Here is a 16850-nt window from a genome sequence, read left to right as displayed (position 1 = left end):
AACATGGTTGATCATGAATAGGAAGAACCACCAAGAATCTCAAAACTAAACAGAAAAGGCCCGTTAAGTACACATTTGTGCAAGCCTTCACAGGATATCACAATCTGCATTTGTTTTTTTTTATTTTTTATTATGAGTTTGTATTTGATATTGCTTTTCCACAGACAATCATGAGCAAACATAGATACAGTACATGATGTTAATAATATGCAGAAGGTTTTATTGTGCTTTTCCATGGCGGGTTTAATGACCCTTTGTGTCTTCCTTTTAAAAATGTCTTGGATGTCATTGTTATTTGATGCCATCCACCTACAGTGATTCAACATGTGTGTTGTCTTTTGTTGAAGTAAATGTTATGTTTTGTGTTGAAATAAAGATGTTTCCATTAGTCTTGTTTCTTTGCATGTCATCTACCAAATGTTCCACTCATCTTCAGCAAAATGAAATATAATTTTTAGTGTTTCTGAGCCTTTTCGATAATCCATTACCAGGAAACTATAATGCTGTGTATCCAAATTGAAAATAGGCATCGAGTGTTTTTATGACTCTAGCCAAGATGGCTGTGTTTGATATGAATCCATTATAATCTAATGGTCAGATAAGCCACCATTCTCCCCAAAGATATGGCTGCCTATCTGTTTGTCTGGCAACATCTCTGTGTATGGATGTTCTCTCCAGGGATACAGAAGAAACATTACAAGAGGTCACAAGCAGTCTTTTGAAGTCTTACACAACCTGTATGAGTAACCCTCACATAATTTATCACCATTTTTCAAAGAATACATTTAATTTTATCTTATTATAGGTATTATTTTAAATATCCTTTTCATCACATTACTGAAAATGTTACATGGTTTGTGCTTTGCCCTTTGACAATTCATGATAGGTTAGCACTGCAATCAAATTACCACTAGGAAGCGCTTTTGGACTGTCGTAGAGCTCCGGTTGGACCCTGTCTGAATTATATATCTATATTATATAACTCTTGGATTATTATTAAGTGCAAAACACAATCTTAAAAAAAAGTACAATAATGACAATGAAATTAGGGTTTGTTGATACTTTATTGGGGCACACATACTCACAAGAGAGTGACGAGAACAGAGACATACAGAGGTCTACCTGCTTTTAAATTGTAATCTGGAATTCCTGTTGATCTACAACTTCTGAATATTGGCATAATTTACTTTCAAAGAAATATCAGTTATGTATTTTCAAGATTCAAGATTCAAAAGCTTTATTGTCTAATATGTTGCCATGTTAGAACATTTTCTTTTGATTGAAGGCAGAGTGTGTGTGATGTGTCAGTAGCATGAGTTTTGTATATGTATTGCATTGGGAATGAAGGATTTGTTGTATAATGACTTTTTAGCCAGAGGCACTCTGAACCTTCTTCCTGGTGGTAATAGCTCAAAGCTTTGGTGGAGGGGGTGGGAGGCATCCTGGATGATAAAGTTGGATTTTCTTTCCACTGCTTGTATATAAAGATCAGATGGCTGTTTTTGTGGAATGCCTATGATCTTAACGGCTTGCCTGGCTATCCTAGCCAGCTTTCTCTTGCATTTGTTTGGTAGGAAGCTGTACCAAGATGTTTTGCAAGTGTCTTCTCTTAGTGATCCCTCCTTCTGAGTAATACAAAAGTACTCCTGTATTATGTACTGTAAAAAATGACTACAATTATGTAATTAGAGTTGCTATCTCTCTAAGTTTATGTGTGTCTCTAAGTTTGTCTCAGCAGCTCGAAGTCATTCCAGTGATGATGGACAGGAAAGTGTGTGTGGCAAAGGTGGGATCCAGCAGGAGCTGCTCCAGCATCTCGCTGCCTTTCTCTCTTGTGTTCACTGAACACATGGCACTTTTCCACATATGCACCAGTGTCCCACCTGGTAGATGACATGATCATGATCAGCTCACTAATCCAATAAAAAAAAGTTGTATTACAGTGTGTGTGTGTGTGTGTGTGTGTGTGTGTGTGTGTGTGTGTGTGTGCGCCCTACCAAGTAGATTGTTGACACTGTTCATCCAGGAGAAGACATACAGTGTGTGGTTCTCCTCCGAACTCAGATCAGCTATGTTAGGCGCACTGTCGTCCACCTAGACGTACAGATGTGACAGACAGAACAAAAATAAGATGAATACACAAGTTGTAAAAATGTGGTTTAGAAATGAATGAATGTATGCAGTTCTAGTTACGTACCCGTAAAATACGACTTGGGAGAGGGGATATGAACATTGAAGATTTTTGCAAATTGGATTGGAAATGTGCAGCAGAAACGTACTCAGCTGAGTTCACCCAGCTTTTTGCAAATGAAACCTCTGTAGAGGAGTAGTGGCTCTGCCTGAAGGAGAGGAGAGAACAAGAGAGGGAGACAGCTTATTTGTTTTGTTGCCGAGAGTTAGATGAGAAAAATGATACCGCTCTAATATCTCTCTGTCAGATATGAAGTAGTCTTGCATAGCCAGACTTATCGCCACAGTGCTGTTTCAATGCTGGATTATGGTCTGGCTACACTGGTTTATCATTCTGGGATAGGCGAAAAATATGCTCTAGGTTGTTTGTATTTCTTTAAACCAATCACAAATGTCTTGGGCGGTGCTAAGCCCCGGATGCAGCAACAGTGTGTTATCTTATTTTAGCATAAAGTTTAGAAACAGGAATAATCAGCTTGGCTATTTCATCACTCCCTATAGACTACTATATAGGCCTAGCACACTATATTTACTGCCCACCATTTTATTTGAGTGTCCATGAGTGTTTAAATGTTTCCACAATATATTTTTTACTCTTTGTTTTTTGCACGGATTACACTAACAACACATAACGATAGCTAGATATCTAGATAGATAAATAGATAGATAGTTAGATTACCTGGAGTCGCATGCAGCAGAGGCATAAGTTGAAGCCATTTGGGCCGCCCAGAAGAGACCAAGGAGAGAGTCTTTCTTCTCATTTTCAGGGAGAGGAGAGTCAGCTGCAGCCCTGAGGCCCTTTAAACACACACATACAACATTAAGGAGGTACTCCAGCTATTTATAATTGCACCTCCATAAAGTCAGGGGATGAGGAAGAGAGACACATTATCATCAATCTATGAAACAGTGTCCACTAGAGTGCATTGCTATATTGTGTGTGTGTGTGTGTGTGTGTGTGTGTGTGTGTGTGTGTGTGTGTGTGTGTGTGTGTGTGTGTGTGTGTGTATGTTTGTGCGTGTGTAACTCATGTACCTGGAAAAAGGCATCCCACTTAGACATGGCGTCAGGGTAGCTAGCCGCACAGCTTGCGTATGTGGTGCAATAGTCCTGTACACCTTCAGGTATCTGCATCTGGACCTAATAGAATCGCATAGCATAGCATAGCATAGCATAGCATAGCATAGCATAGCTGTCTTGTTTTCAATTGTCTCACTTTCAGTTTGAGATGTCTAGCTGCACAAGTACCTGAACTCCTGCTCCCATGAAGCCCTGCTTTGCAGCAGACAGGAAGGGCAGTACAGAGACAAAGTAGGTCACACCTGGAGGAGAAAGAAGAAGTTTTGTGTTTTAGTTTTCTATGTGTGTGTGTGTGTGTGTGTGTGTGTGTGTGTGTGTGTGTGTGTGTGTGTGTGTGTGTGTGTGTGTGTGTTGTGCATGAGTGTGTGTGTGTGTGTGTGTGTGTGTGTGTGTCATACTTACAGCTCCACCAGCTCTGAGTAGAAACACACATAGTATCTCCTGTTTGCAGGCCGCAAGTGGTAGCACCGGTTGGGTCAGCAAGACGCCCTACAACAAATTGTACATAACGGCATCAGTTTGTGTATAGATTCTTTGGTAGCTGGTGGCATTGTGTTATTATGATCTCTCAGATTAGGACTCAGTGACTCTGGAACTCACAGTGAAAGTTGGTTATTTATTCATTATATGTGTGAGAAGGTGAAGGAAACAGACTGTGAAATAATAAAAAAACTAAAAAAACCTGAGGTTAGCATCCATCCAAACTGCAGTGGCAGACCCCACAGTGGACTGTCTGTGGCATTAGTCCCCATTGATCCCATAAAAGGGTCTGTTGCAGCTATCATCAGACGGTAAAGACTCATACGGTGAAGGAAGTGCCATGGGTCGGGGGTCAGGATGCCATTCTGTATCGGCAGGTCAGTCAATTGGCCGGCCGTTTGGGTCCACAGGATGGGCATGCCGTTTTCTAGAAATACAGCAGAGCTGCTAAGAGACACTGCACATGCCAGGAGAAGGCTGAGGAACGATGGACGCAGCATGACTGAGGAGCTGGGTGGGTCTACTCTGGACTAACACAATAGTCACAGAAATGCACAGTTTATATACTCAGTTTAAATGTGCTGACCTACATATCACATGGACTAACCAGGTTCAATGGACCCTCAATGACAGACAGATTAGATAATGTGTGTAGAGCTCAATACTATGCAAATACTCAGATCAGAAAGTCTCTCTATCATGCACATACTCAACTCAACAAGCAGATTACCATGATCCATGATCACTGACAACTGACAATGTTTTTCACATCTGAGCCAATCAACTAACATGGGTTGTATCACCCATGTGATACAATGTTTAATATTGCCTTGTTATGCTTACATTTTCTGTCTTAAAATAAATACATTCTGAATATCCATAATTCAATCTATTAGTAAAAAATGATTGTCATTTGACCTTTGGCCAGATCACTTGAATCTGCATAGAAATGCAGAGCAATGCCCTGTTGGTCAACAGTAGTAAATCTACATCTGCAGATGTGACTGACCACCATACTGTTTGCCAACAATGGGGAAAGTGGGGGAAAGTGAATGAGCAGCACTTGTCCCACCCCTCATCACCACCACTGAGGTGCCCTTAACCCCAACTGCTCCAGTGAAGCTGCTCAGTGGCCAGCAGATCAGACTGTGGTTGTACTGGGCAGCTTCCAGGTATGAATGTGTAGCTGTGTGACAGATTGTCGTTGCAAATGAGAAGTTATTCTCAATTGACTTACCTGGATATATAAAGGTTAAAAAAAATAATGTTGCATTGGTAGACTTGGAAGACTTTGGACTTGATGACCCATGTTCGAACAAAAACGCAGCAGATGCCTCTATGGTACAAAACCCAATTCCAATGGGACGTTGTGTAAAACGTAAATAAAAACAGAATACAATGTTTTGCAAATCCTTTTGAACCTACAGTATATTCAAATGAATACACTACAAAGACAAGATATATGTTCAAACTGATAAACTTCATTGTTTTTTTGCAAAAATTCACTCATTTAGAATTTGATGCCTGCAACACGTTCCAAAAAAGCTGGGACAGGGGCATGTTTACTACTGTGTTACATCACCTTTCCTTTTAACAACACTCAATAAGCATTTGGGACACTAATTGTTGAAGCTTTGTAGGTGAAATTTTTTCCCATTCTTGATTGATGTACGACTTCAGTTGCTCAACAGTCTGGGGTCTCGGTTGTCCCATTTTGCACTTCATAACGCGCCCCAGATTTTCGATATTGTAAACCACAATATTTTGATTTCTAAACAGTATACAATACAGCGTACAATACAGTGCAATTACAGTGGTTTTAGTAACTCAGCACTCTTATGGTTCACTTCTTACCTAACAGATAGGACACAAGTCTGTGATGTTGAAGGGACCCTCCCTGATCCACAGAGTATAACATGCAGGGTGCCCCAAGGTTCAATCCTGGGGCCCCTGTTATTTTTAGTATACATAAATGACATATCAGCTGCGGTATGGTGCAAGTTGCTATTATATGCTGATGATTCTGCTTTACTTGTCCCAGGGTGTAATGTAAAAGACAATACTCTTGGCATAGAGCTTGAGTCTGTCAATCAGTGGCTAGTAGACAATAAGCTCTCTATGCATCTGGGCAAGACTTAATCAGTCTTGTTTGGTACAAAAAGGAAGTTGGCAAAATCAAATACTTTAAAGGTGATGTGTAATGGGTCTGAAATTGTATGTAAATCAAGTGTCACATATTTGGGTTTAACATTGGATCAATCACTTATAGGTGAATCCATTGCAGCCAAAGTTTTAGCCAAATGTAAGTAGTAAGTAAGTTGAAGTTTTTATATCGTAAGACAAAGCTTTTTTAATTTTCTGTAAAGAAACTAACTCTAATTTAATGTCATGTGGATTTTGCTTGTTCTGCATGGTTTTCTGGTTTGACTGTTGTAATATCCTTTACATAATGATGTTGGTTTTTAATGCAGTGCCGCCTGAGGGATCGAAGGTCACAGGCATTCAATGTTGGTTTTTGGCCTTGCAGCTTACATGCAGAGATTTCTTCAGATTCTCTGAATCCTTTGATGATGTTATGGACTGTAGATAATGAAATCCCTAAATTCCTTTCAATTGTACGTTGAGTTGAATTGAAACGTTCTTAAACTGTTGGACTGCTTACGCAGTTGTTCACAAAGTGGTGAACCTCGCCCCATCCTTGCTTGTTAACGACTGAGCCTTTTGGGGATGCTCCTTTTATACCCAATCATGACCAATTAACCTATACACCTGTGAAATGTTCCAAACTGGTGTTTTTTGAGCATTCCTCAACTTCCCAGTCTTTTGTTGCCCCTGTCCCAGGTTTTTTGGAATGTGTTGCAGGCATCAAATTAAAAATGAGTGAATATTTGCAAAAAAACAATAAAGTTTATTAGCTTGAACATTAAATAGCTCATCTTTGTAGCGTATTCAATTGAACATAGGTTGAAAAGGATTTGCAAATAATTGTATTCTGTTTTACACAACCTCCCAACTTCATTGGAATTGGGGTTGGTAGATAAAATATGATAAAGTTCCCTCTATGGTGGGCCATGTGCAAAAACACATTGATGAAGTGCCCTCTAGGGAGCCCTTCCTGTTGGCTACTGAAACTGTGATGAGGTGCCCTACAGGGAGCCCTTCCTGTTGGCTACTGAAAATGCGAGAAAATGTGAAGAATACCCTCCAGTAGAGAAAATGTGATCAAGTGCCCTCTAGTAGAGCTGTAATTGGGCCTTAAAAGTTTGGCCCGAAAAGGCCCAAGCCCGACAGAATTCGGCCCGAGCCCGACAAGTACATTTTGATTGACAGCTTTTTAAAAGCCCAAACCACAGCCCGACTGTACAAAAGGCCGTCTATCAGCAGTGATCAGAGTGCATGTCGGAGAATAGCGTGGACATGCGCTTCACACCGCGAGCGGGCACACGCACAATGACTAACGTAGGCTATAGGCCACTTGGAAGTTGGAACAAAGAAATAAAATAAGTCCTCCAGAGGCCAGCCTCTGTTTCACCTCCTCAGCATCCATTTAGCCTACACACTAATTGAAACGCATCACCTGACCGCTCATTTACCACACAACCTGGAGCGCAAGCCCTAGCCTGGCCCGAGCCCGTGTAAAATGATAGAAATTATGACCGAACCAGACTGAACCCGACCGAACCCGTCGGGTCGGGGAGAGATCTTCAGCTCTACCCTAGAGGTTGCCCTTCCAGTGGTGAAAACAGGATTAAGTGCCCTTCCAGTAAAAAAAAAAAAAAAAAAATGTGATAAAGTCCCCTTTAGGGTGTCCTTCCAGTGGAGAATCGTGAAGAAGTGCCCTCCAGGGTGCCCTTACAATTGAGAAAATGTGATGCAGTGCCATAGGCTGCCCTACATGCTAGAAAACGTTCCGTGTGCTATTGCCCCCCCTCATGGCACTCATATGACTCCATATTTTAGGTGGAGGAAGGCAAAAAAATAACACTAATATAACATGTTTTTCACTTGTACTGAAACAGCTGACAAGCTGATTCCATGTAGTAGGAATATGCAGTGTCAACATTTATAACGATACATAGGCAATTACACGTATTGTCACAATATTCGTTTTCAGTGTTTTTTGTTGTTGTTGCTATATAGCCGTTCCTTTGTCATAAAGTAATTTCTACCAGTGATTTTTGCCTCCACTGCTCCAGACATCATGTGACGGGGGAGGGGCAGAGAATCAGGAAACACACCGCTGCTGCTGCTGCAAGTCACAAGAAAGGTAAAGTCTAAACTTACATAACTGAGCTGAACATTTAGGAAGGATTGACAACACTGATGGATTAGCGTGATAAACACTAAATAATGTTGCCGTTTCATCTTTAAGAGCTAAGAAATTAAAAGTAATTTGTTCACCCCGGAAAACGAGAGAGAAAAATCTTCAAATTGTGCTGCGACTTTGTTTGTAACTTAATGACTTCTGCACCCGCTGCATGTTGGGTCCAACCATAGACTTATTATACAGTCTATGGGTCCAACAGAGGAATAAGTTATAATAACAACTTTAACCCGGATGATAATAAGTGGCTCATTAGTAAATAGTGATCATGTATGCACTCCTCTTCTTGTCATTGGAAAGCTCCTGTGATTTCCGCATTTTTCTTGCTGCCAGCTACTGTATAAGTAAAGGGACAAATACACACACGGGCGGACAGGGAGGGTGCGACACGTTTCATTAAAGTGGAAGTCACGAGTCAGTGTTTAAATTTGCCTAAATAAAAACCATCAAGCGTCTCCCCGCTCATAGCAATAAGAGGGCTGAATAGCCCCTGTTTGAGAGTTTCTTAACAGATTGGGATTTGCATGGGTTCAGTCCTCTTGAGTCAACAGTACAGGAAGTCTGCTGGGCTCTAGTAAACATCCCTGACCCAACCCTGTTACATAGGCTTTATATACAGTAAATAAGAGCAGATGCCCCATTAGAAAATGTATTACACTTTGCATTTGAAATTGACAAACTATTAAGAAGTGGTTTCCAGCCTTTTTTCCAAGTCCCTGTCAGATGAATACCCCGTAATAGGCCTACTACAATTTTCCAAATGTGTTAACTTTTTAAATTTTAAAATGGATTTTAAGTAAATGTGGATATGCTTTTGTTAATAATTTCTCATAATGATTGATATGTTCATGTTTTAATGTTAATGTGGTCAAGTTTACATTTGTATAGAGTGCCAGGAGCATTCAACCATTTATCCAGGCATTACTTTGCGTATTATTCAGTGTCCCACTTCATGTGGATCGCTTCCTTTTAGATGTGCTGTGTTTCTAATTGTCTTGCATATGTATGCCTTGCTGCACCACAAATTGTCACTTTGGGACAATATTAATAAATAAATAATTATATCCACTAAATGTAGCCTAGCTAATTATTTCAACAGTTTATCTAATAGTTTTACCTAATTATATCAAAGTGAGCCATCATATTAGCTGGTAGCTTACTTGTTGCTGTGACATACATTGAATACATTTACAAACGATCACATCAGGTCATACCAATTTGTAGTCATTGGGGACTCCACAGTCTTTCCATTTCCCCTGTTGCACCTGCTGAAGTACCCCTGTTTGGGAATCTCTGTTTTGGACAATAGTTTTAACATGACAATGAAAACTGGGTCGGGTCAATAAAGAAATGGTTTTCTGAGTTTAGTGTGGAAGAACGTCCCAGTTTTTGGATTGAGGTGTTCTAAAATGATGTATGGGTGTAATGTTTGTTTGGATGTCAGCCCAGATGCCCCAATGGTTTTTTCACATCAGTCACCAACACGTTGAAATAACTGCAGTTACTATGGTAATGTCATCATCTCTGTCTCACTCATGAATGAATGAAGTGACAGTCTGTGTTGTTGTGTGTTCTCACAGCTCTCCATCATGGCCTACCAGGCTGGGTCTCCAGAGGAGCCCAGTGCTTTGGTTCACAATATCAGTTCCAACATCCAGAAGCTGACACTGCTGAGTAATACACACACACACACACACACACACACACACACACACACACACACACACACACACACACACACACACATACAAAATGTAATCATGGTAGACATATAAACAACGTCTGCACTCTTTTCTTCCTCACCAGCCTCAGAGCTGCAGAGGGCAGTTTCTCTGCTGGGAACAGAGCAAGACAGCAGCCAGCTACAACAGACGCTGTGAGTTATGGGGGAGCGGCAGGGTTTCATAATTGGTCTATTACGGTAAACTTCTTAATACAAATGCAGATGGAGAAAAGGTTAAACCTTTGAAGCACACCTGTCTGAAAGTGATCAATCATAACACATTACATTGGGTTGATACTAATAGTGTATTTGTTATCTAATAAAAGCCTAATGCAGATATTGGCAACTCCACACACAGCAATGAAATGTGTTGTTGTTTTTTCAGACAAACAAACTGCGTATCATTCCTACTGAAATTAGGGTCCTGTGATATCTTTTTTTTTTCCTTTTTTTTCATTTAACAAAATAAAAATATATTTGTCTTTGGTCACCAGGCAACAGAAACAACAACAAGGCAACCAGCTAGCGAAGGAGACTGACAGACTGATCAAGGCATTCAGTGCACTTCCTGTTGGCCCAGATCAGGTATTGAACTCTTAACTTCTTCCTTAACTATTGTTCAAAGTCACAATTCCCCTACTTGTTAATTTTTTTTGTTCCACACTGTTTTGTTTCCCAAACTTTTATGTATTGTGGTCTTTCAGTTAACATTTCTGTTTCGTGTATTTAGCGGCAGAGGAAGATACAAAAAGAGCGTCTGGTGAATGACTTCTCCACTGCCCTGAACAGCTTCCAAAAGACCCAGCGGCAGGCGGCCAACCAAGAGAGAGAGTTTGTGGCCAGAGTCCGAGCCAGCTCCAGGGTTTCGGTGAGTAACCTGCTGTTCCTGCAAGCTCATAAGGTCAGACTGTAGACCAGTGAAAGGGACTGTGATGAAATAATATATTAATGAGTGACCAATAATCCATATGCCAGTGAATAATCATCATCATCCACATTTTTTTTAATGCTTTTTTAGTCAAAAGTACGGCTGGGTATTGAAAAATGCCTCATCATTCAATACCCAATTTCAATACCGGAGTAAATAAAATAAGGAGTAAATCTCATCAGCGACAGTGAGCCAATAAGCACGCAGCATGCTTCTACCAAGATCTAATAATGCTGGTGATTGGCTGTTTAATGTTACACGCCACAGAGGCAGGCAGGAAAAACTCTATGTTACGCACAGAGACGGGGCTCACGTAGTAGGAGATGAAAAATAAATAAACAGATTGCTGTAATGTTGTAATCTATTTTTGTTTCATAAAATGGGTATTGAAAAAAGTAGCGTTTAGGAACCGGTATCAAAGTCACGGTATTGGTAGCCCATCGGTACCGGTATCGACATTTTTATTAACGATACCCAGCCCTAGTCAAAAGTGTCTTTTTCTGGCCACTGTTCTGAACTTTAATATCATCAACAGCTTGATAAGTGTAAACAGACATATTAGGTGGAAAGTAAGAGGGTGGATAGTGTTCCTATCCAACCTCAGTTGGGTACAGATGCATACAAGTAAAAGGAGATGCAGTCTTCACACTGAATATTGTAAGATTCCTAGAAATGTAACAATGAAATGCTTCAACCTTCAACGTTTTTCATCAGACACACTTCCATGTGAACAAAAGGCAGACAAGAAATAACAGCTCCACTTACAAATAGAATAGGATTGATAACCTTTTCACTGTGCTATATTTTTATGTTAATTGTTACTGTCATATTACATATTTAAAATGTATATACAAAATGATATATATGTATTTGTAATCTTTGTCCTAATGATTCAGACCTCTTGAGGACTGTGCACACTTCCCTAGATGTCTTCCTCGTCATGTCTCTGAATCATAAATCATCTTTGGAGTTTCTACCGTCACACACTGCCCTCTTATGGATCTAAGATCAGTGACAACTGTATTCTGTAACAGTAATAACTATTTCAGGAAAGGTGCTACTGAGCCTGCATTTTAGATCATTGTTGGTTTCTCTGCTTAAGTTGTGCATCTATATTTGTTTGATGTGAGAAAAGCTTCATAGGATGTACAGTAGCTCTCACATTATGGTGCCACTTAATTGTGACTGTTTTGGACACCGATTCCCTCTGGAGAGCATTCTTGCTTGGCAACTCTGTATCTGTATCTGCTGTGTTCAGGCTGATAAGCAGGAACAGTTCTTTGCTGCTTTAAATGGTTGGTAAGGAACATATCTCGGCTGGGGGAGCTAAATGCTAAAGTACAGGTTTTATTTGCTCTGTGTCACCATGCATACATTTCCGACTACTGTTCTTTTGATACTTCAAATCAAATTATATTTAATGAGGTATTATGAACATGTGCACTGTAGGTTTTATAGCACCTTGTACATACTGAATTATTGCTGTACCCACAATCACAGTAAAGTACATTTGCAATAACAAGCACATAAGCACAGAATGTTTTTTTAAACCTCTTAATTTCCTTTAACAGGGAGGACACCCTGATGACAGCTTTGGAAATGTGCCTAATTTCCTTGGGTAGGTCCACTCCACTATTTATGATCATTATCATAGTTTCTGTTATATTATTATTATTATTATTATTATTATTATTCCATCATCTACATTTGTCCCTGCAGTGATTCTCAGGTGCAGGCTCAGACTGAGGCCATCACTGAAGAAGACCTGAGGCTGATCCAGGAGAGAGAGTCGTCCATCAGGCAGTTGGAGGTACAAATAAGAATCAAATGTCTATACCAGCATGGCCACTAATGTGCTCAGCATGTCATCAGCTCTGTGTTTCCCTTTCACATGAACAATCTCTCTTTATGTTGCTCGATTCAGTCCGACATCACCGATATCAATGACATCTTCAAGGACCTGGGGATGATGGTCCATGAGCAGGGAGACATGATAGGTGAGCTTTTGTCACCTGCTAATAGATTTCTTGTCTGTTTCTCTAATAATGTAACAACGTACAACTGAAACGTTTTTACTTAATGACATCTTTATTCAATGTAATAAAATATTTATAACAAAATATTTATTGAGAATAGCACTAATGTAGGACGGGAGTCACAATGGTTTATGAAATTACATTTTTAAAATATGTGTGTACACTCCAAAACAAAGTAGAATTACAATATGAAAAAACATGAAGAATACATATTTAGTAAATAACATAAATGAAGAATATGACCTTGTCTAAGTGATCTTCTGTACTGACCTGTCTACTTATCTAGTAACATGTGAATTATTGCCACATGTGCTCCCCATTCCTTCCACCTGCTGCATGTAAAATGTGTGTTTCCTGTGTGTTCTGCAGACAGTATAGAAGCCAATGTGGAGAATGCAGATGTGAATGTCCAGAGCGCCACACAGCAGCTGGCACGTGCTGCAGACTACCAGGTAAAACTCGATGGGACAGAGAGGATGATAAAGAAAATAGAGGAGAGACACATAAGCGATGAAGGTACCAAGGAAAGGAACAAGGAGAGGATGAGAGGAGAGTCAGTCAAATAGATAAATGTTAGCTTGTAACTAGTGGACCAATTTTGAAATCTAAGCAAGAGCAATTGTTCTAGGGGTCTTTGAGGCAACAGTATGTGTGCATGTATGAATCCTCCACCTCCTGCACAAGATCTCCCTTGTGTAACCATGTTCTTAGGGCGTTTTCACACATGAAAGTCCGGACCAAGGTTCATGTTTTTGTTACATTGTATACATTTGATCCGGTAAGTTTTGGTTTCACACTGCAGTTATGCAAGCGCACTAAAAATCTATACGTGACAAAACTACGCTTTTGCGTAGTAGAGCTACGTCTCCAGATACTTATAATTGATTAGTTTGTAGACGGGCTTCCCCGTTCTCTCGTATCTCTCTCTGTGTCGGAGTTTTTTCAGCTGACTGCTGCTCTCCCCTTACTGCCGTGGCTGTCTTTGTTTTGTTGTGATGTTGAGAAGCAAAGACACGGGAACTTTCTGAAGAATTTATTCAGAGACAAACGGAAACCTACACTGTACATTTACTACTACTTAACAAGTAAACTGCTGATGTATTCTCTGCTCTGATAGCCGACAGCTGTCTGCTCTGTGCACATTCACCGTCACATACTCTCTCATGTAGCCTAAGCACTGAGCTATTCCTTAAAAGAGCTTCCCCAGTCTTGTAACACAAGGAGAGCCTGCAAGAGCTTCTTGTATTTGGTCCGAAAGTCCGAACCATCCAAAAATGCTTTCACACTATAAACGAACCGGACCATGACCAACCGAGACCACCTCTTTTTATCGGACCAAAATTTGGTCTTTTGATCCGGACCGTGGTCCAGGGGAGGGTTCACACCTGTAATTTTGGTTTGGATCAAACTGAAAAGTCCGAAAGTCCGGACCAAATGAGGTAGGTGTGAAAACGCCCTTAGTCAGTTTGCTTTGGTAAATAAGATGTAGATAAAGAAAAAAAAAAAGATGTAGATAAAGAGGCGTAAAGGAGAAAAGAAAAGAAAAAGCTGAGTCGCAAGGTGATCTGATTCATGCTGTGTTTGTGAGTCACTTCCTGAGTAAAAAAATTCCATCTCTCCATTAATAAACAGATTATATCTCATAATTATTTAATACACAAACAACCACTTTTTTCGCCCCTCCAGCGGAGCTCCCGGAAGAAGATATGCATCCTGATGATACTGTTGGCTGTAGTTGCTGTTATCATTGGACTTATCATCTGGGGCGCAGTCAAAAAATGAGGGCTTCTTCTTCTTCCCCTCCTCCACCTCTCCTGTTTAGTCATCAGCCTGTACAAAGGAATGAGCACCGTCCTTCCTCTCCTCATCCTCCTCCTTTTCTCACTCCCCCCCGCCCTCACGGGGGGAGTCAATGGGACTGTCTGTCTTTCTTTGACTTGATTATATTTTAAAGATGTTGCAGTCCTCATTGACAGGACAACACACTCCTTCACTGTGAAAACAAAACTAGTGCTGGTTGCTTTATTGTTATAATCAGCTTTAATTGAATTTTTTCTTTCTGATTTAGGCATGATTGTCCTGTAACACAGGACAGGTGCAGCCATGTTAGCTACACCTCTACTGAATGTTCAATAAGATACAATACAGACAATGCTTCTGGGTGCAATGAAGCAGCAAGTTGCTGTGGGCAGGTAAGAGGGAATTAACCTTCAGATCAGTTATATTGCTGCAGCTGCTTTCTTTTATCAGGTCAGATATGAACAATTAAACCATGTATCAAGTGCACTCTGTAAATTTGGGAGTAAACTAAAGTCAGCCTTGGTCCAGAGCACAGTGAAGCCAAACTGCATTCAGCTTATTGTGCTTGCATTATCTCCTGTATTTAAAATTGTAATTAATTAAAACAAATGGCTCATTTCTATTCAAATTCATGTAGTTGTAATTTTTTTTGATAAATCCATACTAAATCTTGTGATTTGGACCTTATATTACACTCCACTGTCAGTCAGCTATTTAAATGCAACATATAATAGTTTGAGTTGTGTTTTATGGTTTGTTTAACTGTACTTAGGTATGCTTCTCTTAAAGACACTGCACACCACACAGGTGTTTTCAATTTTCTGGCTGATTAGACCTCGTTACACAGTGAAGGTCATAGCTACGTCAGTCAGTCGTGGTCTACAGGAGAGGTCTAATCAGTCAATCTAAGTGAAAACACCTGTGTACCGACAGTCAATTATTATTTCTCTGTGATTGACAACCCACAATAACTGTCTTTTTTCCTAATATGAAGAAACCACAACCCAAAGTAAAGTAATTGAAACCAAACACTACTATCTATTTGCTACTACTTTTTGACATATGTAAAATTATGATCACATGTATATTTTCAATATTGAGATTTGGCTGCCTACCATGTGCTGAATAATTTACCTGACTGTACTGAACCTGAAATAAGATTGATTTTTTCTTTTTTTTTTTTTTTTTTTTTATGCAATTCTTATGTTATTCTTAAATGAAATTGTGAATCACCACTTGAAGGTATTGTTTTGTTTATTTTCAACACAAAGGTCACTAAAGAAGTCCTTTGAGTATTTGTGCAATACTACAATATTCTGCAGTAAAAATACGGTCTAGATTTGCTTTCATTTACATAATCCCACATATTGCTCCTTTGGTTAAGACTATGCTGCGGTGTTCCTCTAGTACCAAATAGCATAATTGTCACCAACACTGGAGAAACAGACTGTTCATTCAGTAGTTAGTTTTACATTCAACGTTAAATAAATGAGAGACAGACTAGCAGGTTGCTGGCTGACAGTCAGTTGATAGGTAGATTTACATATCATTAGGTGCTTATTTATTTAGGTGCAAGTGACTCCAAAAAACAAAGATTGAATGTCATTGCCTAACCTTTGTCAAGAATTTGGATAAGACCATAGGGAAGATGAATAAGTAATGATCCTCCCACCCTCACCAACCTTGACTATCACCCTACTCTTGATCAAGTAATTCAACTTAACTGCTTCATTACAACTCAGTATCTACCTGTACAGGACAGTATATTGTCGGTGATGATGGGAAAAAAAAGTGTGCCCAGTTGAATTTCCCTAAAGGTTAAAATAATGTTTTTAGGCCCCGATATTTGGACAACTACAGAAAAGATAGGAAAGGGCATATGGTGTAGTGGCTGAACTTGTTGCACAATAGAGAATGTCAAGTCAGAGTGATGATAATGTAGCTATTGTACATTTAAGTAATTCACTGTATCTGCCTGTGATGCAAGAGTGTCTTCCTGTTTCTTGAGAACAGCATTGACTCAGCATTGTGCGAATGAAAGAACAGTCTACATTGTCAAGGCTAAAATTATACCTTATCAAAAGCTAAGTACAGCTGAGTCAACGCCTCATTAACTGTTAGGGGTTAGCCAAACATGACAAGGTGTCAATTGCATAAACATGTCACAACCCACATTTTTAATATTCAGACATTAAAAAATACCTGTGGTAGCTACTCATACATAATATCTAGTCTGAAAGAGTTAAAAAAAACACATTATACTGTATGTCATCTCCTTGTTTACCCTAA

At 39.7% G+C, this 16850-nt stretch overlaps 2 protein-coding genes across 2 annotated transcripts; one reads left to right on the top strand and one right to left on the bottom strand.

Moving 5' to 3' along the window:
• Window positions 1–1050: 1050 nt before the first annotated feature.
• LOC116066504 (protein LEG1 homolog) lies at window positions 1051–4303 on the bottom strand. Its single transcript, XM_031322617.2, has 9 exons — window positions 3953–4303; window positions 3673–3759; window positions 3439–3512; window positions 3226–3330; window positions 2870–2988; window positions 2198–2339; window positions 1998–2094; window positions 1590–1883; window positions 1051–1215 (listed from the first exon to the last, which is right to left on the bottom strand). Exons 1-8 carry the CDS (start codon window positions 4248–4250, stop codon window positions 1732–1734), a joined length of 1074 nt encoding a protein of 357 aa, XP_031178477.1. The 5' UTR covers window positions 4251–4303; the 3' UTR covers window positions 1051–1215; window positions 1590–1731.
• A 3479-nt stretch (window positions 4304–7782) lies between these two features.
• Window positions 7783–15736, top strand: stx7l (syntaxin 7-like). Its single transcript, XM_031322281.2, has 10 exons — window positions 7783–8017; window positions 9655–9748; window positions 9881–9950; window positions 10292–10382; window positions 10528–10665; window positions 12297–12343; window positions 12445–12535; window positions 12650–12722; window positions 13131–13213; window positions 14448–15736. The coding sequence occupies exons 2-10, from the start codon at window positions 9664–9666 to the stop codon at window positions 14541–14543; spliced, it is 774 nt and encodes a 257-aa protein (XP_031178141.1). The 5' UTR covers window positions 7783–8017; window positions 9655–9663; the 3' UTR covers window positions 14544–15736.
• The last annotated feature ends 1114 nt before the right edge of the window (window positions 15737–16850 follow it).

This window comes from Sander lucioperca, chromosome 19 (assembly GCF_008315115.2).
Source record: "Sander lucioperca isolate FBNREF2018 chromosome 19, SLUC_FBN_1.2, whole genome shotgun sequence".
Classification (NCBI taxonomy): domain Eukaryota; kingdom Metazoa; phylum Chordata; class Actinopteri; order Perciformes; family Percidae; genus Sander; species Sander lucioperca.
This window is presented reverse-complemented; position numbering and strand designations above follow the sequence as displayed.